Here is a 24,289-nt window from a genome sequence, read left to right on the forward strand (position 1 = left end):
TGCATTAGTACTATCCCTACAGTTTCGCTATATTGTGCAATATGGAGTACTATGCAATTCAACTGATCATGTCACTTAAATATGATCATGTCATATCAACTAAACTTTTAAGCAATTATTATTTCCATTAACCAGTTCCATACCAAAGTGTAATCTGGCTGCCGACAAAATGTTTTATTTATTTCTGTGGTACCCCTATAGAAGATTTGTCAAATAGGCTAGTGCACAAATGTCATTTAGATAATATAATTTTTATTTTTCTTCATATACCAAACGAATTTGGTCAGCCAGAGAATATCTTGGCACTTGGCTAAAGAGAGAATGCATTCGTCCCACTACAATTTTTTTTTCTAACGTCAGACAATTTCATTCAACAGAAGAGACTCCCTTTGGATGAATGAGTTATAAACTATCTTGGTAGATGCTCCCAAAAAAGGGCACAGACATTCAGTATACATATGGATGGGTTGGTCAGGAAGATAAACATGCGAGTGATATGCAATGGTTTGAAGTTGGTGGATGAGTGGAGGGACGTGGGAAGTGAGCATGTAAGTGTATGATGATGCTCTTGTAGGTTATTATGAGGGACTGAAGCAGATGTTGGTATAGTTACGGTGGATATGTGAGAGAAGAAAGTTGAAATTAGATATAGGCAAAAGAAAATTGATGCGATGTTGAAGGAGGGATGATGGTGGCTGGTTGAATGTGAGCATGAAGGATGGTCCTAGACATTTATTGCCCACCTCCAGTAATAAGAATTTGTTGGTATTCAAATTAATCTCCCTTTTTTTTTTTTTTTTTTTTTTTTTTTTTTTTTTTTTTTTTTTTTTTTTTTTTTTTTTTTTCTTTTTGCTCCATGGAAAAATAGTATCCGGATATTTTTGCAATAGCCGACAGTACTCCACATTTTTCATTCTCATGATTTTTGCATCATCAGCAAACATATCCTTCCATCATGTCATTGACATAGACAAGAAATATTATTGATACAAACACTGAACCTTGTGGAACACCGCTCGTTACTGCTCTCTATATTGACATCTTATCCTTCACATGTATCTTCCCTTTGAAAAGCCTTTTATCCATTCAAGTAGTTTGCCACTTAGCCCTCCAACATGCTCTAATTTCCACATAGTGTGTGCAAAAACAATACAAGAATTCAAGAGCAAATTAGATATAGTGAGGTACAGAGACGGGACACTACGAGCGTAGCTCCCCTTCCCGTAAGATACAACTAGGTAAATACAAGTCAAGATACAAAAATCCACCCACTTCTCTCTCTCTCCTGGAGCGCATCAATCACTCTTGAATAAAAGCTTAAATGGTTTGACACACATGACCTTCCAGATAGCCAGACTGACTGTCTGCCAAAATGTTCATCTCTCCAAGATATTTGGTCCATTGATCTTTCGCAATCCTTTCACATAATTTCATTATTGTGCTGGTCAGTGATACCAGCCTATAATTTAGTGGTGTCTTCTTACTTCCAATTTCTTTAATTGGTTCTATATTAGGTAATTTCAAATCAAGCTGCACAGTGCCTTCTTTCAATGAAGATGCAACAAGACTATGAGTCTTGTCCGCTAGTTGTTCCCTACATTCCTTGAATATCTAATTTGAGATCCTGTCAGGTCATGAAGCTTTTGTCACATCTAATGATCCCAAATGATCGAGAACTTTCGTAATTTCTATTTTCATATCTTCCAAACCTGAATTCTTGTTCCCCTTACTTTCCTCAAAATGATTGCTCTCCTTTGAGAAGACTGATTAGAAACTTTCATTCATTATATCTGCCCGAGCTGAGATCTCTTTAAAGATCTCGCCACCCACTATTAGCTTGGTGATTTCTTTTCTGTGTCTCAATTTACTATTGATAAACCAGTAAAACAGTTTAGGTTCATCTTTGTATTCACACCTAGATCTCTCACTCGCCAACCGCCACTTGTGCAGACGTCCCAGGACATAAACCCACTTCGGAAATTGCCCCCAGGACATAAAACAGCACCAATTCCTGAAACGGGTTTATGTTTTGGTCCCAAACGTTCACACACGTGGCGGTTGGCGAGTGTTGGATTAAGAGACCTGGGTGTATTTATGACACCTCTTTCAAAATTATTTTCTTCTTGCGGTCGTTTCTAGCTTGTTTGTATATTTATTTTCTTTTGTTGCTTCTTCTCTTTCTCCATTTTTCCAAGCCATGTTTTTTTTTGTTTTTCTAATTTCACGCCTTTTGTTGAACCAGTCTTGTATCAGCTTCTTCCCTCCACTGATCTTTGGCACATGTTTACTCACTCCCAGGTTGCAACTATCAAGGAAGATTTCCCATTTCCTCATTATCCCCATGGTATTCATGAATTCCTCCCAGTCTACTCCTTCAAAGAATTTCCTCAACCCTAGGTAATAATCTTCCTTCTCAAAATTGAGTCTCCTTTGCCTGTGTGATTCATTTCATGGTTCTATTTCCTCATCCTCAAGCTGAACTGCAATTGTTACATGGTAGTCCAAAGGGCTGATAATGCCTGGATTTTTGATTAGTAGTAGATTTAATCTTATGGGAATGCCATCTCTTACACGAGTCACTTCCTTTATCCACTGGCTCATTGTTTTCTTTAATGCCATACTTAAAGGGTATTTCACCCAGGAATCTGCTTTGCCACTTGCTTCTCATTCCTCCTAGTTGACTTCTCTGCAATTAGAATCTCCAGTGAGGATTAAGTTATTTTTTCAATAGTTTTCTTTAGAGGAATAGTTGTGTCCAACAACATTTGTTGATGTTCAGCTTCATTCCAAGCTTTTGTTTTTGATGGGGATATATGCCACCATGAAATCTCGTCTATTCTGCCCTTTGATTCTAATTTTCAGTTGAATTACTTCAGCCTTGCCTTACACAAATTTGCTTCTTCCATCTTTATATCACTTCTCACAGCAACCATAACCCTTCCACCCATTTCATCTTCTCTGTCATAAGAACATAACAGCGAAGAAGACTGCAAGAGACCATAAGGCCTACACTAGGCACTTCCATATCCATTATCACTTGTCATTCCCATCTGTAAAGTTGTCTAACTGTTTTTTAAAACAACCGATAGTTTCATGGCTCACTACATGGTAACTAAGTCTATTTCAGTCGTTGTCCACCCTAATAGTAAACCATTTCTTGCCTAATCTTAAATCTAAATTTGTCCAAGTTAAATCCATTATTGCGAGTCCTGCCCTGTTGTCTTAATATGATGACCTTGTTTGCATCACCCTTGTCTCTTCTCCTGGAGGCATATTTATTGTTCCCGCACTGTAAATCAAAATGTTTGGGTGTTTAGTCTCCAGTAAACACAATATCAGATTCGTTTTTTTTACTGTACCTCAAGTAGCCATTTACCCCCAACTTGGCCGATAGTAAAACATCGACATCAGCTTAGACTACTTTAAGTTTCCTTGTAGTGTTTCTTTGATAAAAATTTCTCTCCTGCTTTTTAGAAATAATTTCCTCATATTCTATTTCACTGTTTCATAAAATGATAATAATAATAATAATAATGATAATAATAATAATAATAATAATAATGTCCTTATTTATTTATTCATCTATTCATTTGTTTATTTATTTATCTGTTTATTTATTTATTTATATATCTATATATTTATTTATTTTTGCCTTTCTCTAACAGCTCACGTAACTTTGCACATTCATCTTCATTTCCATCTTTCCTAATCCAAATGTTTTTGAACCTTTCCTCTCCCGCTATCTTCCAAGACTTGTTGATTAACCTTGTTTGCTTTGGTCTGCAACTCGAATTATATTTTTATTGGATATGAGCCATTCCTCTTGTACTGACCTAACCTAAACATGTTATCAATCTGATCTGTTACATCAGAGTCATTCCCCAGAATTATAAAGGTAATTTCCCTAACTTTCTGAAGCTCCTGTTCCTAGTGTAACTTCCATGAAGTGACATGGTCTTCTCACCAGCCAAAGATTATGACACATCTAGTTTTGTCAACTACATTTCTGACAAGAGATTCTCTTTTTTATTACCTTCACTATTCCTTTTTTCTAGACAATCAATTTCTCTTCTCTGTTGCTCCATGATCTCTTTAAAGGTTACTGTATCCCTGTTATCCTCATTTGCTGTTGACCTATCCTTGCTTTTTTCCATGGTATTGAGAAGACTTTTTCTCTCATTTGTCAGAGTTTCATTTCCCCTTTTTAGTCTAGGTAATGTAATATTGACTCATGGGAAAAATAAACCTCTCATTTTTCTTTCTTTCTTTTACTCAGTTGTAATTTCACTTACCTCCTATCATTAGCGACAGTCGGAGATGAAAAATCACAACTGTCCCTCCCTGAATCTCTCTCAAAGTTAGAACCATCAATGTTCTTGGGCCACTTCTATTCTTACATACATACATATACCAAGGCTTTTTCCCCCTTCCAAGGGAGGTAGCCAAAAAGGGAAAGGCATAAAAACACTCCCACCCATTTCATCCCTAAATACACTCCACTATTCTTAGTATATATAAATTATATACACCATGGACTAAAATCTAATGTCTCCAAATTTGCTGGTGTTACAAAACTATGCGGAATGGCAAATGATCACTTAAACCAATTAGATATTCAAGAATATATTGATAAACTACACCAATGGTCTGAAAAGTGGCTAATGAAATTTAACACAAGTAAAGTAAGGTTATGCACATAGGTGAAAGTAACAGTATGATTACAAGTTACTGTACAGTATTTGGAAATTTGTTAACAAAAGTGGATAGTGAAAAGGATCTCGGCGTAATTATCAGTAACGATCTCAAATCATCGAAGTGTATTTCATCCTTTGAGAAAGCAAATAAGATTCTAGGACTGATTGCACGATCTTTTGATTTCAAAACTCCATCTCTCATTAATAACAAGCTATATAAATCGTTAGTTCATCCACATTTGGAATATGCTATTTCTGAATGGTCACCGAATCTCATTAAAGACATTGACAGATTGGAAAAAATACAACTGCGAGCCACAAAACTGATTCCAATTATAAAAAATAAACCATTCGAAAATTGACTAAAACATAAGAATCTGTTTTCCCTAAAAAAAAAAAAAAAAAAAAAAAAAAAAAGCGTAGGATTAGATGTGACTTGATAAAGGTCTTTAAGATTCTAAAGGGAATTGACAACATCAAAAGTGAAAATTTTCACACTGAATGAGAATCGATAAGAAATAATGGTCTCAAACGGTCAGGAAATATGTTTAATTTGGAAGTGGGTAAAAACAACATTGCCAACTGTGTAGTTAATGGAATAAACTTCCTGCAGAGGCAGTGCAATGTAGTTCAGTTCGAAGCTTTAAGATTCGTGTAGATAAACACTACTTATTTTATATTGTTTGTTTGTTTGTTATTATTGTTTGTTTATTATTATTTGCTTGATTTTCGTTTATCATCATTTATCTGTCAATTTAGTATTATTTACTATTTACTTGTTTCTTTATTACCTAACTATACCTATGCATTTATTTCTTTATTCATTTTATTCATTAGTATTTATATTAGTATAATTTGTATTTGTTCATCATTATGGTTTTTTTTTCGCATCCGACCCAGTTATGGACCAAAAGGTCTCCTGTTGGCATGCTCCTCTTTTGTAATCCTTTGTTAGTGCACATATATTCTAGGGAACCAAGTCAAGTAAAAGGAATTATTTTTATCCAGAGGAAATTAGTCATGGTTTTATGGATCCCGGCGACGCCAACGAGAATGTCGGAGCTGAGTCCAACAGCGATGACAATGACGGTGGGTAGATTCGTGTCAACAATGGCAAGAACGTCGGAAGAATCTCAACATTCCACCGGTGGATGGCCGCCCCAGGTTCAAGCTTGGGACATCATTAACCACAGCAATCAATATCAGCCAGTGCTAGCCCTACAGCAAGATCATGTAGAGTTTAACATGACTACCAAGCCAAAATTAAAAGGGGAATATATCCTCATCCCCAAGGATGGTGAGAGTGCAGCAAGGATGTGTACCCTCACCGAAAATTCTTCAGCAATGCTGGTGAAACTCAACCCAGTTGAGAGGCGCAACGAAGGAATACTTATGAGGTATCCCTTAGACTTTCCACTGGCAGCCGTACAGGACCATCGAACTGTTCTGTCTGCAGGGCGGCTCCGTGCTTCCAAGGACAAAGCTCCAACCCGCCAAGTGTATGGCGGAGATTACGGTCCCCTTACCACGTAGACTGGACCTGGGGTGGGGGTATGGGGCAAATACACCTTGCGCCACTACGACAGGGAATCGGTTCGATGATACAATCACCTGCAGAGCCGATGAAAACTGCCCCTCCCCCCAGATGTGGCATCTGCAGCCAGGCACACCCGTCCGAAGAATGTATCAACAGGCACAAGGCCAACCAGCCCACCACGTCTCGTTGCTCAGAAACGTCATGCTTGGCACCCACGCTGCCCTGAGCGCATTAAGTGGGTCCCTGGTGGGACAGATAGCCAGAGGAGGTACTATAACAGAATTGCACAGAACAAGTACAACAGGGAACGGAACAGTGTCAAGAGCGGTTTCACCCTGGACCCCCACCTACTCGCCCAGTCTAAGGCTCAGCTACTCCACCCGCCCCATTAAACCAATAACATGGGCAACGACAGAAAGAGGTGATAGAGGCGCCAAAGTCCCATTCACACCCGGAACCCACACCACAGTGCCCAAGATGCCTTAATCATAAAAAAAACAAAACAAAAAAAAAAAACAAAAAAAAAACACCGACCGTTAATGACGTTCCCGTGTCGACCATTGATGTCCCTGCGTCGATCGTTAACTTCCCCGCTCCAAACATTGACTCCCCAGACCCTGATCACCAGAGCCAAGACTCTGCCTCTGCTTAGGAAGATCCGGCTCTCTTCGCCAGCCCTCTGGAGATTATCTCCTCCGCTATACTGAGAGGCCTCCTGGACCATATGGTACGGGTGATCAGACAGCTCCTGAAGGAACCAAACTCCGCCCCAAGTGGAGATGGAGGACTCGTCGCCCTTATGAATGAACACATCATGACTTCCATCTTCAGAAGGGCTACATCCTCACCGCAACAGCCGGCTGGTCCCAATACCGCCATCCACCGTCATCGTGATTATGGAGCAGCATGAAGGTAACAACAACGACCGTGGCCTCATGCCCGACACACTGAAGGTGCTTCAGTGGAACGCCCAGGAGCTGGGTTACAAGAAACATCAAATCACTCAGGCCCTGGTGGAAGATGATATAGACGTTGTGCTCCTGCAAGAGACGCTATTACCGGAGGACTTGGAGTGGAGGGTGGCAGGTAATACCGCCCACTATCTCCCGTATGGCGGAGATGACACCTTCGTGGCTGCATGTTGATAGTACGGGGCATCTTTCCTCATCACAGGATAACTGACCCTATGCACTGAGGCGAAGGAGTGGAGGTGATGGCCATATAACTCCAGCTCGGTGATTTTCCGCTCACCGTCTACAACATTTACAAACAACCGAGTGGAATGCTGCAGCTGGATGAAATACTCTCAATTACTACACGCAGCAGCATCGTCATGGGCGGAGATTTCAACGCACACCACCCACTGCTACTCACATCCGAGACAAGAGACTGGATCTCACCTTTGTCTCAAAGGACCTGGCTCCTGTTACCATGTGGCGGGTCCACCCCCACATTAACTAGCGACCATTATGCTGTCACCACTGTACTTAGGGTCACCGTTCCACAAACGCCACTTCCACCTCCACACTGGAACACCCAGGGAGCAGACTGGTTCAAGTTCCAGGCTGTCCTGGAAGAATGGTGGGAGGCGTACAAGCTGCCAGAGGATCTGAATGAACGGGAGAGGGACATAACTACGCGATCGGGATGGTAGCGGGTGTCTTCATCCCTAGGATGAAGTAGGCCTACTAGTACTGTAAGAACTGGTGGTTTTATAACGGGGAAGTCTGAGAACAGAACCACCTCGTCAATATCCACCTCAAGCTGTACAAGAAGCGGCCCAGAGTAAGAGAGGCAAAGTGGCTGGAGTGGTGCGCAAGTATCACCCAGCACACTGGCTTGTCCAAACTGGGGACTGCCTCCGGCAAGCTATCATCACAACCTCTGGCCCACCCGCAACCACGGCAGGAGGCGGAAAGGTTGGCGGACATGTTCGCCACACGCAATGCCACTGTCCAGCTACCTGCGGAGATCAAACCTTACAGCAACAGCTGAAACCAGAGAGGTCCAAACTATGGACGGCCTCCGGCAAGCGATCATCACGACCTCCGGCCCACCCACATCCACGATAGGAGGCGGAATGGTTTGCGGACATGTTTGCCACACGCAGTGCCACTGTCCAGTTACCTGCGGGGACTCAAACCTTATAGCAACAGCTGAGACCAGAAACTCATCCGAGCTCAGAAAAGCCGGGACACCGCCACAGGGGTGGATCGAGTCGCTTACACAATGTTGGCCCACGCCGAACCAACAGGCGAGGTGGATATTCTATCCTTGATCAACCATTCATGGCTGGCGGAACGCCTCCCGGGCACGTGGAAAATGACCTATTCCTAAACCTAGATATCCTACCAAGCCCCGTCCCATCTTCCTGACTAGCGGCATGGCCAAGACTGCAGAACGAATGGTACTCATCCACCTCGTGTGGCGCATTGGACCCATCCACCCTAACATCTCCGGTTTCACGCTGGGAGTTGGGACCGTCGATAGCACCATGGCCCTGCTGAGCCGGTTTGACAACCGCCCCGCTGTGGTTATTTTTCTCGATTTGGAGAAGGCACTTGAACTGGCAAATCCCCATGCCATCCTGACCGCCTTGATGGAGAAAGGAGTTCAGGGCAGATTCATTGCCTGGATCCAAGACCAATTACAGCACCGGTAGGCAAGAGTCAGGTTCCAGAGGGAACTATCACAATACCACGAATTAGAAAATGGTACACCACAGGGCGGGGTACTCAGCCTGCTGATGGAACAGCTAGTCAACCTACCTTTCAAGAGTCATACAGCGCTCCTCATTTACGCTGACTTCGCCTTTGTCATCACTGGCCAGAGTTGGGCCTTAAGATATCATCGGAGAAATCAAAGGCCATGATGGTCAAAACTACTACCCCAGAATGTCACAGATTCAAGGCGTCAGACTAGCCTGGACTCGTACCTATTAATACCTAGGCGTATGGGTTGATCAGGGGCTGACCCTCGGCACCCAGGTCACCTACCTGAGAGAACGAATTCGTTCAAGGATGAATATCATGAAAGTAATGGCAAAGGCACATGCTAGGGCCTCCTCCGTGCTGCGCCTATATATACTCTGTACAGAGCATCCGTACACTAGTAGACTACAGCGCACTAATACTTATCACTCTATCACCTACGCAGCAAAAGCTGCTCAAAGTGGTGCAAAACGAGGCAATGCGGGCTATGCTGGGTGCACCTCGATGGACTACAGCAAGTGTCCTGCAAAATGAAATTGATCTCGTTTTCCTGGCCACAAGGGTCCAGCAGGTCGTGGCTTGCACATATGAAACTCACTAGGGGTTTTCCACAGCGAAGAGACCTTTTTAATAGCAACACCTGGCTGAGAAGTATCGAAGACGCTGCCAACAACCTGCTAGACGCCAAAAGGTTGCTGAAGGGAGGACCTGATATCCCCACCACCACCTACGTCGCACCACTACCATGGGACCCACCACCTGTGGAAGTCATCATCAACGACCTGCATGCCTGCAAGGCATACTAAACAGCATGAGCTCCTGTAACATGCGCTGATGTCGGTAGCTCAGGCCGGTATCCTACGCGGTGCCGTCTACTACACGGACGGCTCTGTCGACCCCACCTAGGGCACAGCAGGAGCGGCGATGGTCACCGAGGGAGAAGTGCTAACCTGGAGGATACCAGACCACTGTTCTACTCTACAGACAGAACTGTTGGCGATCTGTCACGCTTTGGAACATGCCAGGGACCGTCATAGGGCCGCAGTGGTAATCCACACTGACCCGAGGTCAGCCCTACAGGCACTGCAACAGCACACCCCAACAGACAACGTGCGCCTCGTTACCTCCATACTGGCACACACCCAGAGCCTAGCTGCAGAGGGTCGACGGGTGCGGCTCAACTGGATCCCAAGTCACGTGGGACTAAGAGGTAATGAGGCTGCTGACGAGGCGGCATGCGCGGCCACCAGAATGCCCGATATCAGCAGCGATGCCCTGTCCAGCCAGCAGCAATGCAAGGCGCTAGCCTGGTACACTGCTCCCCGTAGGACTGATGCCGAGCGCTGGGAACAAGAGAAGTCATCGAGGCAGGCGGCGTGGTTCGCAAGAGCCACCGCCTACCAGCTCCTTCAAACCAACCGACAACAAACCAGGGCAGACCAGGTCACCTTGCATCGCTTGCGCATCGGGTACTGCATGTGGGAGGAGTTACATAACTTCCTTGAGCGGCAGTGCGAACACTGTGGCCTCCACACAAATAGTCCATTGGTCCACTACTTGCTGTTTTGTCCCGCCACCGCGGAACTGACGCATTGGGTTGTGGGTTGTAGATGTGGGCGTTGAACGGAGCAGGGAAACAAAGGCCGCCTTCCTTGTCCGGAAGGCACAACAGAATGGAAGTGTGCTGGTGTCATTGGTGCACCGCGCACCTCCAGCTCGTTATTTTTTTTTTTTTTTTATCATATTTTATTTTTTTAATTATTTTCTATCATAGTACTTATTTGCTTTTTTCATCAACTTATCTATCTTTCGACTGAAAGATACGCCTCTCTCCCAAAAGGGCGTAATGAAGCAAGCCTCCAGTGTCGGGCTATTGGCCTGTTCATCTGTTATACAGATGTAAATTGACGCTCCTACTCTAATTGATGTTAAAAGGTTTTCTTCTTACAGCAAACAGTTGCATACACTTCTTTGATTTTTAAGGCTATCCTTTTGTTTAAGAAGTCTAATGCTGACCCAGTTAAGGCAGCTTCTAGTTATTTGATGGGAATAATGCAAAGGGATTCCTTCCCTGCTGAATTGACTTATTTACAGAACTTAAATACCAATGACATACCTCCTTTAGAAGTCAAATTAACTTGTTCTTGGACAAGAATGGTTTGATAAGGTCCAAGGGCAGAATTGATAAGAACATTGACCACAAATATGAGGTGAATCCCTTGATGCTGGAGGGAATACATCCCAAGTGACCCTTCGGCCAAGTATGAGGTGGCAATAACAACCATTCTGGTCCATAAACCCACCAATTGAATTTTTCCTTGAACACCTTAGCACTGCAAGGTTTAGTTAGGAAATCAGCCATAATATGTTCAGAAGGAACATAAGTAAAAGAAATTAGGAGTGTACTTGGCATTGAAAATTTCCAAAAGATTGGAAATTTCCTTCAATCTATTATTAACAAATACAGTATATTCTTCCTTGGAGCCTTGTTGGTCAGGATCCAAGAAAGGGCAACTTGACTATCAACAAGGAGTACCACAGATTCAACCAGTGGGGCAGACACCAGTCCTTCCTCAAAAATAGTTTTGAGGCATCTTATTGATAGTAAAGCTGCCATAAGTTCCAAAGAAGGTAATGTTCTTTGTTTAATAGGAGCCACCTTGACCTTGGCAAATAGAAGAGAGCCATTAGACTCCCTTAACTCCTTTCTTGCCCTACATAGATGGCACATCCATAGGCTTCCTTAGAAGCATCAGCAAAAACAAATAATTTAATGGGAGATTCAGAGCAGAAAGTTTTCCTTTTAAAGGATAAGTCATTAACCTCCCTAAAGTTTTCACATAACTTTTTCCATCTTGCAAGCAACTCATTATCCAATTTCCAATCCCAATCCACTATTTTTTGGCACATCTCTCTAATGAGAATTTTTCCTTGTAACAACACAGGAAAAAAAAGACCTAATGGCCAGGGACTCTTTTAGTAACTGGTTCAATAATACCCAAGGCCTTGCTGGTCAAACACAGCTTCATATTCTTCCCTAAGGCCCCTTTGCTCAAGCTTGTCATAGACCCTTTGTGCCACTGCCAATGCAATCTTTAGATTTGAGGGAACAAGGTCCACCAAATCCTTTTTCCACGGGATCTTCACATAATAGTGTCCATCTTTGAAGGAGATGGACTTTAAATTGATCAACTTCCAAAGCATCAATATCAGGGGTTTGTTCTTCTTTAATGCCAATGGATTCTAAAGAATAAAAGTTATCAAGACCATATTCTACATTAGAGTTAACAAAGACTTCCTGCAAAGGATCAAATTGTAAACTTACAGGTTCTAGACAGAAATTAATAAGTAACTTATCCTTGCCTAACCTTTTGGGAGGAAAGTATTTAACAGTCCTTTTAGACTGAGTAAAGGAAGTTTCCTTCTCAGGTTTCTTTAGGGAAATTCCATTGGCCTTGAAAGAAGAATTATAGAAAAATAAGAGAATCTCCATAGTAGTTCTCAATACAATTTAATGAATCGACTCCAAGATCTGATTCGGGATTTATCCTCAAAGGTTTCTCCTTAAATTTGAAGTTATCAGAAATTTGAACTTCATTAGAGGGCATTTCAGAAACCCCCTTTATCATTCTCCTTATGTATAAAGGTAAATTGAACCCCTGTAACGTATGGAATGAAACCATCAGCAAGTTTAATAACCTTGCAAGACGGGCAACCATATAAGGGGCTCTCTCAATAGAAAACAGCTCAAAGTTTTGAAGAATGTCATTTCCAATGATGCCTAAAGCCTTCAGTTGATCTCCCTTCACCTTGGGAAAACTAGCGGAAACAAAATTCATGATCACTCATACTTTGGAGTACAGAGGATAATGAAGGAATTTGTATGGATAAGTTGAATCCTTCAATTGCAAAAAACAAACTAAACAGATTCATCCCGGAGGGGAGTTTTAAGTTAGCAGTATAATTAAAACCTCTTTTATTCATTAGAGGTAAACCAAATGAAGAAACCAACTTGTCCATAGGAGGACTTGAACAAGGTCCAACTCTGTCCTCCACCAATTCCTTGTTAATGATGGAAAACTGGGATCCAGTGTCTAATAAAAAGAGACATTGGGTAGTTCTCTTGCCTCTGCCAACAGGGAAATTAAAGGAACAATTGAATCAGACAAATTATGGAAATTAAACATTTTCCCTTCTGAAAGTGGTAACCTATTAGCCATAGGACACATGGCTCCATGGTGCTCAGGTTTGTTACACACAAAACATAAGGCGGATCCAGGATAAAAATTGGGGGGGGGGGGGCTAACCTGAATTCCTTCCTCTGAGTAGTCTGATGTATCAGAAGTCTGAGGTATACTTAACTTAATAATGTTTTTCAGATTTTTCTGTATTTTAGACATATATAATAGAATGTATATTCGTTTTATATTGTTACACGCTTGTGCTAGTCAGTGATAAGGCACTGGCACGCGTATACTCTCGCATAGAGAGAAATTATTGCAGGATCCGTGTGTAGTGTTAGTGCACATGGACTCATGGAAGTAATAAAAAATAAAAGTAGCTTTAAAAAACAGAAATACAAACAAAAAAGGGTATGAACTTCTGAACCTGTTAATAAAAGTATCTAAATTACATTAATAACACACAGCATTGTTCATGGGATCTCACACGAACATCAACCTCCTGTTTTTTTTGGGGGGCAAATACATTGATTACACTATTTCAATATTGATTTCATTGATAACGCCGAGTAGCGCCAGGCCGTTGAGGCGATCTTGACCCATAGTATTCCTTAGGTAGGTCTTCAGTCGCTTCAGGGTTGAAAATGAACGCTCGACCTCTGCGTTCGAGACTGGGAGCGTGGTCAAAACTCGGAGGAGCTTGGCCAGGTTCGGATACATTCGGGTCTGGGCGTGGGCCAGGGCATCTCCAATGGATTCGAACTTCATTGTTGTTGAATACCAGCGCTCTGCTTCCGCCTTCACGAGGCTCAAGGTCTCGATGTCAGCCTCATAAACCTTTGCCGCTTCCAGTACAGCAGCAACATCTCCGTCAGCGCTGCTGAGCAGATTCTTGATCTTGAAGCCAACAGGAATAGTATCATTCCCGAACCGGGTCTGCAGCTCAGTCAATACATGGTCGAGGAATGGGACATATACAGATCTTCGGTAATACTCCTCAGCTGTCTGGAAGGGTAAATTCGCTCGCTGCGTTTGGCGCTTGCAAACTCGAGGTACAGGAATGGTGTCGTGTGATGAACCGATCTCCTGGAGGAGCCCCTCTGCCTTCTTGAAGATGTCCTGGAAGCTGGTCAGTGCACCTTCCCGGGTCTTGTTTAGATGCGTCATCACATCACCAATCGTAGCGTACGCTGAGACTAGATCGACCATAGGGGACTGCAGGGCTCGGCTCGGCTCCACAGTGTGAGATAGCACAGACTCAGTGACGGCGAGACCAATCAGAAAGCGCGGCTCTCGGATTTCTATTAGTAGTAGTCCCGCCGTCGCGTCCGGGTTGCTCTCGTTCTCCAGAAAGACGGCAATAACTGGCAGGAATTCCATAAACACAATGACTGAGTCGTGTCGCTCAACCCATCTAGTAGCGCAGAGGCTGACCAGCTTCTTCCGCTTCGTGGACGTGTGATTTTTTACGAGCTCAGTAAACCTCATCGAGCGCATGTTTGAGGAATAGATGTAGTTATACACCTCGCTGGTAGTCTGGAGAGCGAGCTTTACCTCCTTGGTGTCACAGGCCTTGGTCAAGACGAGGTTGAGACGATGACTGAAACAATGAATCGTCTTTGCGAGCGGGTATTCTCGCTCTACCACAGCTGCACACCCGCGAAACTTTCCCATCATGGTACTGGCACCATCAAAACAGAGGCCACGGCAGTTGCCCATGTTGAGGCCGACACTCTTTACTGTGCTAAGCAGGAGGCGAGCCAGGCCTTCCCCAGTCAGATCCTTGGCGTGAACAAAGCCAAGGAAGTCCTCCCTTAGCTGACCTCCGCTGAAGTGACGGACGCAAATGGTGGCCTGTTCTTTCCCTGAAACGTCGGTCGTCTCGTCCATCATGATGGCGAAGACTCCAAAAACTGATGATACCACCTTCTCTTGCATCAATCGCCCTGCAAACAAGGATATTTAACCCCCGGACCTGGCAAAACATCAGAAAGTACTAAAATCGATTAAATGACAAATTTGGGGGGGGGGGGGCTTCAGCCCCCTCAGCCCCCCCCCCATTTTAAGTCTAACTAAAACTGATTGATAAACTTTTTTAAGCTGATTAAAATTGGGGTAATTTGAATCAATCACCCGAGACAATTCAATCAAGAAAAATTTAGGTAATTTATTTAAAATTAATTTACTGATCAAAAGGAGGCCCTCGCTTCCAGCCTTAGTAAAGTCAACTCCAATCCCCTTAAGGTCTTGCAGTTTGGAGTCTACAGACCTAATGTAACTTTCTAGGTCCTTCAACTTGGAAACCTCAGGTGCATTAATAATAGAAATCAACACCTTGTCCAAGATCTCTTCCTTATTAAAAAACAACTCATCAAGAAGAAGGAACGCAGTGTCATAGTTCGAATCATCCACTGGTAAATTCTCCACTAAGTGAAAAGCCTCCCCTCTGAGATATCCCTTTAAATAAATTAATTTCTGACTATTAGTCAGATTGGGGATACCAGCAATGGCATTCAGAAAACCCTTTTTGAAATTGAAATAGGCTAAGGGATTGTGTGAATTGTTCTCAAAGTGTTGAAGAACAATAGGAGGGAGAGGAAGTTTTACAGAATTAAGTTCAGAGGACTTGCAAGATTCACCTTTTAGAGTCAAGAACTCCCTCTAATTCTTGTCTCCTTTCTTTAAAAGGAGACAACTCTAGAAGGACGGACATGCTTCAGGGAGTAACAAGTACACATCTTCATCAAATTTTTGGATTTCCGAGAGGAAACATTCCAACTGTGACATCATGGTGTCAAGGACGGTAAGAGAAAGTGAGTCAAGTTGTGATTTTTTTAGAGCTTTTAAGTCTTTTGAGATAAGACCCTTTTTATGGGCTCGTTGTCTTCGGACTTTTTTTAAGTCCTCCAACTCAGAAAATGACCTTTCGTCGGCCATTTTGAAACTACAGCCCAAAGACTTTTTCCTAAATCAAGAGAGTACAACTGTCGTACCGAAAACTGTCTTATAGACCAACTAATACGACTGATCTTAGAGAAATTTCATCAAGATAATATATAATGACAAAAAAAAATTAAACTGAAAAGAACAGACAAAGCAAAGGAAATCACGATTATAAACAATAGAGGCCACCAAGTTCGATGGAACAATTCGATAAACTTCGAAAGAATATAGGTATAATAGCACCCCCTCAGTGCCGGTTGTTTCCAAAATCCGAACAAACTCGGTACGAAAGAACAACAGGAAACCGGCCTTCGTAACCACCTATCGTAACTTTAAATGATAAAGCGCTAGATTGTAGCTTATGACTGCAAAAGAAAATTAAGTTAGTTTCAAATATTAAGTATTAAATTATCAAATTAGATAAATTGACTCAAAGTTTGAGAGAAACACTAGTCTGAGAAAATTAAACCTATGGTAATTACGGTTTAATAATTCAAAGGATGTCTGAGAACTTGGTAGCATTCTCAGACTGAAATTAGGTTGAACTTGAAGGCTTCTGAAGTGAAGACGTAAAAAAGTTCCTTGCCAACTTCTGGGTGATCTGCTGGTCAGATCCGACAATAGTGGCCGTATTCGGCGGGACTCTTACGTGTTCGAAAAAAGCTCGAAAGCTCGAAGCCACGGGTTAACTTTTACTTTAAGTAATTTCTCAAAGTTCCCGATTTATCAAACCAAAATTACTTCATAGATTTAATAAGTAAAAGGGAGGGGAGTTTAATCGTATCTTATTTAAAGTTACGATAGGCGTGGTTCGAAGTTTCAGGGTAGGCTCCTGAATCGAAAGAAAATAACATCTCGAGGGAAAGTTCCCGAACCGAGGTAAGCACTAATATTCCCAATAATAATTACCACACAGGAAAATAATCCGGACTATTTATAGTTTCACTCAACCACAGAATTTGATATGTGGTTTATGTGTTTCAGGTGAGAAATGTTGTGATATGAACGATGGTGTACATCATTTCCGTCGCAAATGCGTACTTTTGAAGTAATAAGTATTGAAGTTATGCACTGATGCCTACATCTCCCGAACGATCCTGGCATTAGTGTCATTACACTATACAGGGTATTAACATTTATTTCGAGGTAGTGCCACAGTATGAGTTATGAATTTGTATTGACATACAAGTTAATTGCATTTACTTCCAAACCATGATCTAGGAATTGTGAATTATAAAGAAAGAAAGATAAAAGAATTACATGTTATGCATGCTTTGGAATTTTTAATATGTAATGAAGACACGATAGTTCCTATACTTTTACAAGTCTTATTGCAGGTCCACCAATCATGCCTCTACTTGGATCTTTACCCTTCATGGGAGCTCCATCAACGAAAACCTTCTTCAAGTTGCAAGAGAAATATGGCAAGGTTATTGGCTTTCGAATGCTCACTCTAAAGTAGGTTTACTAGAAGTAGCTTGTCATATTTTGTTCAGTTTTAAGTATGATATATATATATATATATATATATATATATATATATATATATATATATATATAATATATATATATATATATATATATATATATATATATATATATATATATATATATATATATATATGTATTTACCTAGTTGTATTTTACGGGAAGGGGAGCTATGCTCGTAGGGTCCCGTCTTCATTTCTCATTTTATCTAAACAATTTTTAAATTCATGTATTGTTTTTGCACACACCACTTTCTCATCTAACTTGTTCCAACTGTCTATTACTCTGTGTGGAAAGCTGTTCTTTTTCAAATCTCTTCTATAGCTGTCTTTTTTTATTTTCTTTCCGTGTCCTCTTGTATTTCTGTCATCCCATTTTATCAGATTCTCTCTATCAGTAATTTCTATGCCTTTCATGATTCTGTAAATAGCTATCAAATCTCCTCTCTCTCTTCTTTGCTCTAGTGTCTGTAGTTCAAGTTTTTGTAGTCTCTCTTCATATGATAGTTTTGAGAGTGTTGGTGCCAGTTTTGTAATTGCTCTTTGTATTCTTTCAAGTTTTTTTATACATTTTTTTGTACTTGGTGACCATATTGTTGCTGCATATTCTAATCTTGGTCTTATCAGGGTGATTAGGATTTTCCTCACCATTTCTTCATCCAGGTATGTAAATGCCACTTTGATTGTTCTTATTAAATTATAAGTTTCTCCAAAAATCTTATTTATATGTTTTTCAGGTGACATATTATTCATAACAATGACTCCCAGGTCCTTCTCATTTTCTACTTTTTTTATTCCCTCTTCTCCCAAATTATATGATCCTGTTATTCTGTTTTTGCTTTTTCCAAATTCCATTATACTACACTTTTTTGTATTGAACTCCATCTCCCACTTCTTACTCCATTCTTGTACTTTATTTAGATCTCTCTGTAGTGATTCACAATCTTCTTCAGTTTTCACTCTTTTCAGTAGTTTTGCATCGTCTGCAAAGAAGCTCATATAGCTTTCAATTCCTTCATCCATATCATTAATATATATAGCAAACATTATTGGGGCCAGGACTGTTCCCTGCGGGACACCGCTTATTACTTCATTCCATTTTGAGTGCTGGTTTCTTATCACTACTCTCATTTTTCTTTCTTGCAAAAAGTCTTCCATCCACTTTAGTAATTTACCTTGTATTCCTCCTTCAGATTCTAGTTTCTTAAGCAACTTCTTATGTGGTACTTTGTCAAAAGCTTTTTTTAGGTCTAGAAATGCACAGTCAGCCCATCCATCTCTTTCTTGTATTATATCTATTAGCCTTGAATAGAAACATATTAAATTGGTGACGCATGATCGTCCTTGTCTGAATCCAAATTGCCTTGGATTTAGTACGTTGTTTTTTTCCAAGTATTTTACCCATCTATTTTTGATAATTCTTTCACAAATTTTTGCTATTGTACTTGTTAGAGAGACTGGTCTATAGTTGGTAGGTTCTTCTTTATTTCCTCCTTTATATATAGGTACTATATTTGCTTTTTTCCAATCTTCTGGAACTTTTCCTTCTTTCAAGGAACTGCTTATTATGCTATGTATTTTGTCTGCCAGTTCATTCCTGCATTCTTTCAGAATCCAGTTTGCTATTTCGTCTGGTCCATGTGATTTTCTGACATCAAGATTACTCAATTGTATCAATATTTCATTCTTTGATACTTCTATTTTTTCTATAGGGGGGACTTTCTCTTTCCATTCAATCTCTTCAGGTTGTATGTTCTCCCTTGTAAACACTGATTTAAAATGTTTGTTCATAATTTCCGCCATTTCCATTTCCTCAGTGTATTCAACTCCCCCTTGTCTTAATTTCTCCAAGTCCTGTTTGTTTTTCAGTTTATTGTTTACAAATCTGTAGAATAGCTTTGGTTGATCTTTACATTTTTCTATGACGTCTTTTTCATATTTTCTCTTTTCCTCTCTGCACGTTTGTACATATTCATTTCTATAACTGGTATATATTTTCCATTTTTCAGGTTTTCTGTCCTTTTTCCATCTGGTCCAGGCTTTGTCTCTTTTGTCTTTTAACTCCCTACAACCCTTGTTGTACCAGCATTTTACATATTCTTTTTCTTGTTTTTGTCTTGGGACATACTTTTCCACTCCTTTTTTGTAAATTTTTGTCAAAATATTCCATTTCTTTTCCACTGATGTTTCTTCTTTGTATATTTCTTCCCAGTTTTCTTGTTGAAAGAATTCTCTTATTTTATCAAAGTTTGTTTTTTCATACATCATTCTTCCTTTTCTATATTGTTCATTTCTTTTGATATATTTTTCTTCATTAAGTTCCAGTTCAATCAATATGTGGTCACTTTTACCTATTGGTGTTTTATATTCAATCTTGTCCACTATTCTAGGTTCAGATGTAATTAATAAGTCTAGTCTCGATGGTTCTTCTTCATTTCTATACCTAGTGTTCTCCTGTATCCATTGTGTCATTGTGTGGTCAATAATCATCTCAAGTAGAGCGTTTCCCCATGAGTCATCTCCACCCTTTACTGTCATTTCTTCCCAGCAGATTTCTTTGCAATTAAAGTCGCCCATCATAACTATTCTTCCTCCATCTTCCATTATTTTATTTAATGTTATCTTTGTGTCCTCTAACATACTTTTATGTTCACTCTCCTCCCATGAGGCTGTTTTTGGAGGCACATAATTTATCACAAATTTTCTGCTCTTCTTATCTCTGTCTTCCACTTCTATCATAATCATCTCTACTGTATTCTTTCCATATATGACGCCTTTCACGTTTATATCCTTCTTAGTCAGGAACATAACTCCACCCCCTTGCTTTTTCTCTCTGTTTCTAATCCAATAATTGTATGCATCATGTCCTACACTGTTGGGTGGTAGTGGGCCTTTTAATTTTGTTTCTACAATTCCCATTATGTCCGGTTCTTTTTCTTTCAAATAATCATTCAGCTCATTCAATCCTGTTATTAATCCATCTATATTTGTGTAAGACACTCTTAGTTTTCTGCCACTTCCATTGTGTTCTCTGTTTCCCTTATGTTTTTCTTTTGTATGTCAAACTTCCTTAGTTTCATGTTCACTACTCTCCAATAGAATCTCTCTTTCTCTGACTCCGTTCTGTTCTCGTTTTTTGCCTTAGCTTCCAGTCTTTTCTGCTTTTCTTCCTCTCTTTCCTCTTTATTCATTTCTCTTTTTATCCATATCTTTTTGTATTGTTCACTTGTTGCTAGTTTCCCTGTTTTGGATAAGATATTCTCTGCCGTTGTTTGTGACTTGAATTTAATCTTAATTGGTCTGGTCTTGTCTGTGCTATACTTTCCGAGTCTAAATTTCTCTTCGATTTGTTTCATAATTTCTGGTTCATCTTCCTGAACTGATTCTAGTAATTGGCTTACTTTTTCATTTTCCTCTTTGATTCTTGTGGTTCTATCTGTGTTGTGTTTCTCTTCCATTCCTAATATAATTATACATTTCTTCTTGTCTGCTAAATCTCTTACTATATTCTCTTTTTGTCTCATCACTTTAATAACTGAGTCTTCAGTATGTTCTTTCAATTGCTGTTTGACTATGTCAGTGAATGAAACCTTATTTCCTTCTTGGGTTTTCTTCCAATTTTTACTTTCTTTAGCTATCGTTTCTCTGTTTTCTTTACTATTCTTCTTCAATTCCTCATTCTCCACCTTTACATCTCTTAACTGTCTTTTTAGGTCTTCTATTTCATCAGTTAAGTTTTTATTCGCCTTTTCTAGTTCTTCCAATCTTTCAACCCTTTGTAAAATGGTGTTCATATGACCTAACCTACTCTCCAAGTCCTCGATCACCTTATCAACCTTCTTCTCTAGTCTTGTCAGTCGGGGGGGTTTGTGTCCCCCCCACTCTCTTTAAATCCCTTGAAAATATTCTCATCACTTTCTACTGTATTGTTCCTATCTATACTTCTAATCTTTACATTCTTATTAGACATTCCGTCGTCCTCCAGCTCGTCTTGCGGTCGTTTGTTTACTTTTCGGCGGTCTGTTAGGACCAAGTCCTCTACTTCCTCATTACCTTCCATTTCCCCAGCAATCCCTCCCCTTCTCCTCTTTCCTTACTTTCCCACTACCCCACGAGCAATTTCCCCCCACCCTGTAAATACAAAAAGGCACTTCTCTTTGCGTTGGGATCCACAATCTGCACTTTTCTTCAGAACGTTCTTCAAGCCGTCCGTTCGTTGAAAGTGTGTGTGTGTGTGTGTGTGTATTTACCTAGTTGTATTTACCTAGTTGTATTTTACGGGAAGGGGAGCTATGCTCGTGGGGTCCCGTCTTCATATCTCATTTTATCTAAACTATTTTTAAATTCATGTATTGTTTTTGCACACACCACTTTCTCATCTAACTTGTTCCAACTGTCTATTACTCTGTGAGGAAAGCTGTTCTTTTTCAAATCTCTTCTATAGCTGTCTTTTTTTATTTTCTTTCCGTGTCCTCTTGTATTTCTGTCATCCCATTTTATCAGATTCTCTCTATCAGTAATTTCTATGCCTTTCATGATTCTGTAAATAGCTATCAAATCTCCTCTCTCTCTTCTTTGCTCTAGTGTCTGTAGTTTAAGTTTTTGTAGTCTCTCTTCATATGATAGTTTTGAGAGTGTTGGTGCCAATTTTGTAATTGCTCTTTGTATTCTTTCAATTTTTTTAATTCATTTTTTTGCACTTGGTGACCATATCGTTGCTGCATATTCCAATCTTGGTCTTATCAGAGTGATAAGAATTTTCTTCACCATTTCTTCATCTAGGTATGTAAATGCCACTTTGATTGTTCTTATTAAATTATAGGTTTCCCCAAAAATCTTATTTATATGTTTTTCAGGTGACATATTATTCATAACAATGACTCCCAGGTCCTTTTCATTTTCTACTTTTTTTATTCCTTCTTCTCCCAATTTATATGATCCTGTTATTCTGTTTTTACTTTTTCCAAATTCCATTATACAACACTTTTTTGTATTGAACTCCATCTCCCACTTCCTACTCCATTCCTGTACTATATTTAGATCTCTTTGTAGTGATTCACAATCTTCTTCTGTGTTCACTTTTTTCAATAGTTTTGCATCATCTGCAAAAAAGCTCATATAGCTTTCAATTCCTTCATCCATATCATTAATATATATAGCAAACATTATTGGGGCCAGAACTGTTCCTTGTGGAACACCGCTTATTACTTCATCCCATTTTGAGTGTTGATCTCTTATCACTACTCTCATTTTTCTTTATTGCCAAAAGTCTTCCATCCAATTTAGCAGTTTGCCCTGTATTCCTCCTTCAGTTTCTAATTTCTTAAGCAACTTCTTATGTGGTACTTTGTCAAAAGCTTTTTTTAGGTCTAGAAATGCACAATCAGCCCATCCATCTCTTTCTTGTATTATATCTATTAGTCTTGAATAGAAACATATTAAATTGGTGACGCATGATCATCCTTGTCTGAATCCAAATTGCCTTGGATTGAGCACGTTTTTTTCTAAATATTTTACCCATCTATTTTTGACAATTCTTTCACAAATTTTTGCTATTGTACTTGTTAGAGAGACTGGCCTATAGTTGTTAGGGTCTTCTTTATTTCCTCCTTTATATATAGGTACTATATTTGCTTTTTTCCAATCTTCTGGAACTTTACCTTCTTTCAAGGAACTGTTTATTATGCTATGTATTATGTCTGCTAGTTCATTCCTGCATTCTTTCAAAATCCAGTTTGCTATTTCATCTGGTCCATGTGATTTTCTGACATCAAGATTACTCAAGTGGTTCAATATTTCATTCTTTGTTACTTCTATTTCTTTCATAGGGGGAACTTTCTCTTTCCATTCAATCTCTTCAGGTTGTATGTTCTCCCTTGTAAACACTGATTTAAAATGTTTGTTCATAATTTCCGCCATTTCAGTTTCCTCTGTGTATTCAACTCCTCCTTGTCTTAATTTCTCCAAATCTTGTTTGTTTTTCAGTTTGTTATTTACAAATCTGTAGAATAGTTTTGGTTGATCTTTACATTTTTCTATGACATCTTTTTCATATTTTCTCTTTTCCTCTCTGCACGCTTGTACATATTCATTTCTATAACAAGTATATATTTTCCATTTTTCTGGTCTTTTGTTTTTCTTCTATTTGGTCCAAGCTTTGTCTCTTTTGTCTTTTATCTCCCTACAACTTTTGTTGTACCAGCATTTTACATATTCTTTTTCTTGTTTTTGTCTTGGGACATACTTTTCTACTCCTTTTTTATAGATTTTTGTCAAAATATTCCATTTCTCTTCTACTGTTGTATCTTCTTTGTGTATTTCCCAGTTTTCATTTTGGAAGAATTCTCTTATTTTATAAAAAAAAAAATTTCATACATCAATCTTCCTTTTCTATATTGTTCATTTCTTTTCATGTATTTTTTCTCATTTAGTTCTAGTTCTATCAATATGTGGTCACTTTTGCTTATTGGTGCCTGGTATTCTATCTTTTCCACTATTTTAGGTTCTGATGTGATTATTAGGTCTAGTCTCGATGGTTCTTCATTTCTATACCTAGTGTTCTCTTGGATCCATTGTGTCATTGTGTGGTCAATAATCATCTCAAGTAGAACACTTCCCCATGAGTCTTCTCCACCCTTTACAGTCATCTCTTCCCAGCATATTTCTTTGCAATTATAGTCGCCCATCATAACTATTCTTCCTCCATCTTCCATTATCTTATTTAATGTTGCTCTTC

At 39.8% G+C, this 24,289-nt stretch overlaps 1 protein-coding gene across 2 annotated transcripts in view; it reads left to right on the forward strand.

The window, feature by feature from the left end:
• The window catches only part of LOC143022242 (uncharacterized), a 71,659-nt gene that overhangs the window by 41,846 nt on the left and 5,524 nt on the right, over nt 1-24,289 (forward strand). For both annotated transcript variants that reach the window (XM_076180370.1, XM_076180369.1), the window contains exon 3: nt 17,404-17,524. In XM_076180370.1, coding sequence (XP_076036485.1) covers nt 17,404-17,524 — 121 coding nt within the window. The remainder of the gene's footprint in view (nt 1-17,403; nt 17,525-24,289) is intronic.

The sequence above is a fragment of the Oratosquilla oratoria genome, chromosome 44, assembly GCF_046742065.1.
Source record: "Oratosquilla oratoria isolate Oo_2021 chromosome 44, ASM4674206v1, whole genome shotgun sequence".
NCBI lineage: Eukaryota > Metazoa > Arthropoda > Malacostraca > Stomatopoda > Squillidae > Oratosquilla > Oratosquilla oratoria.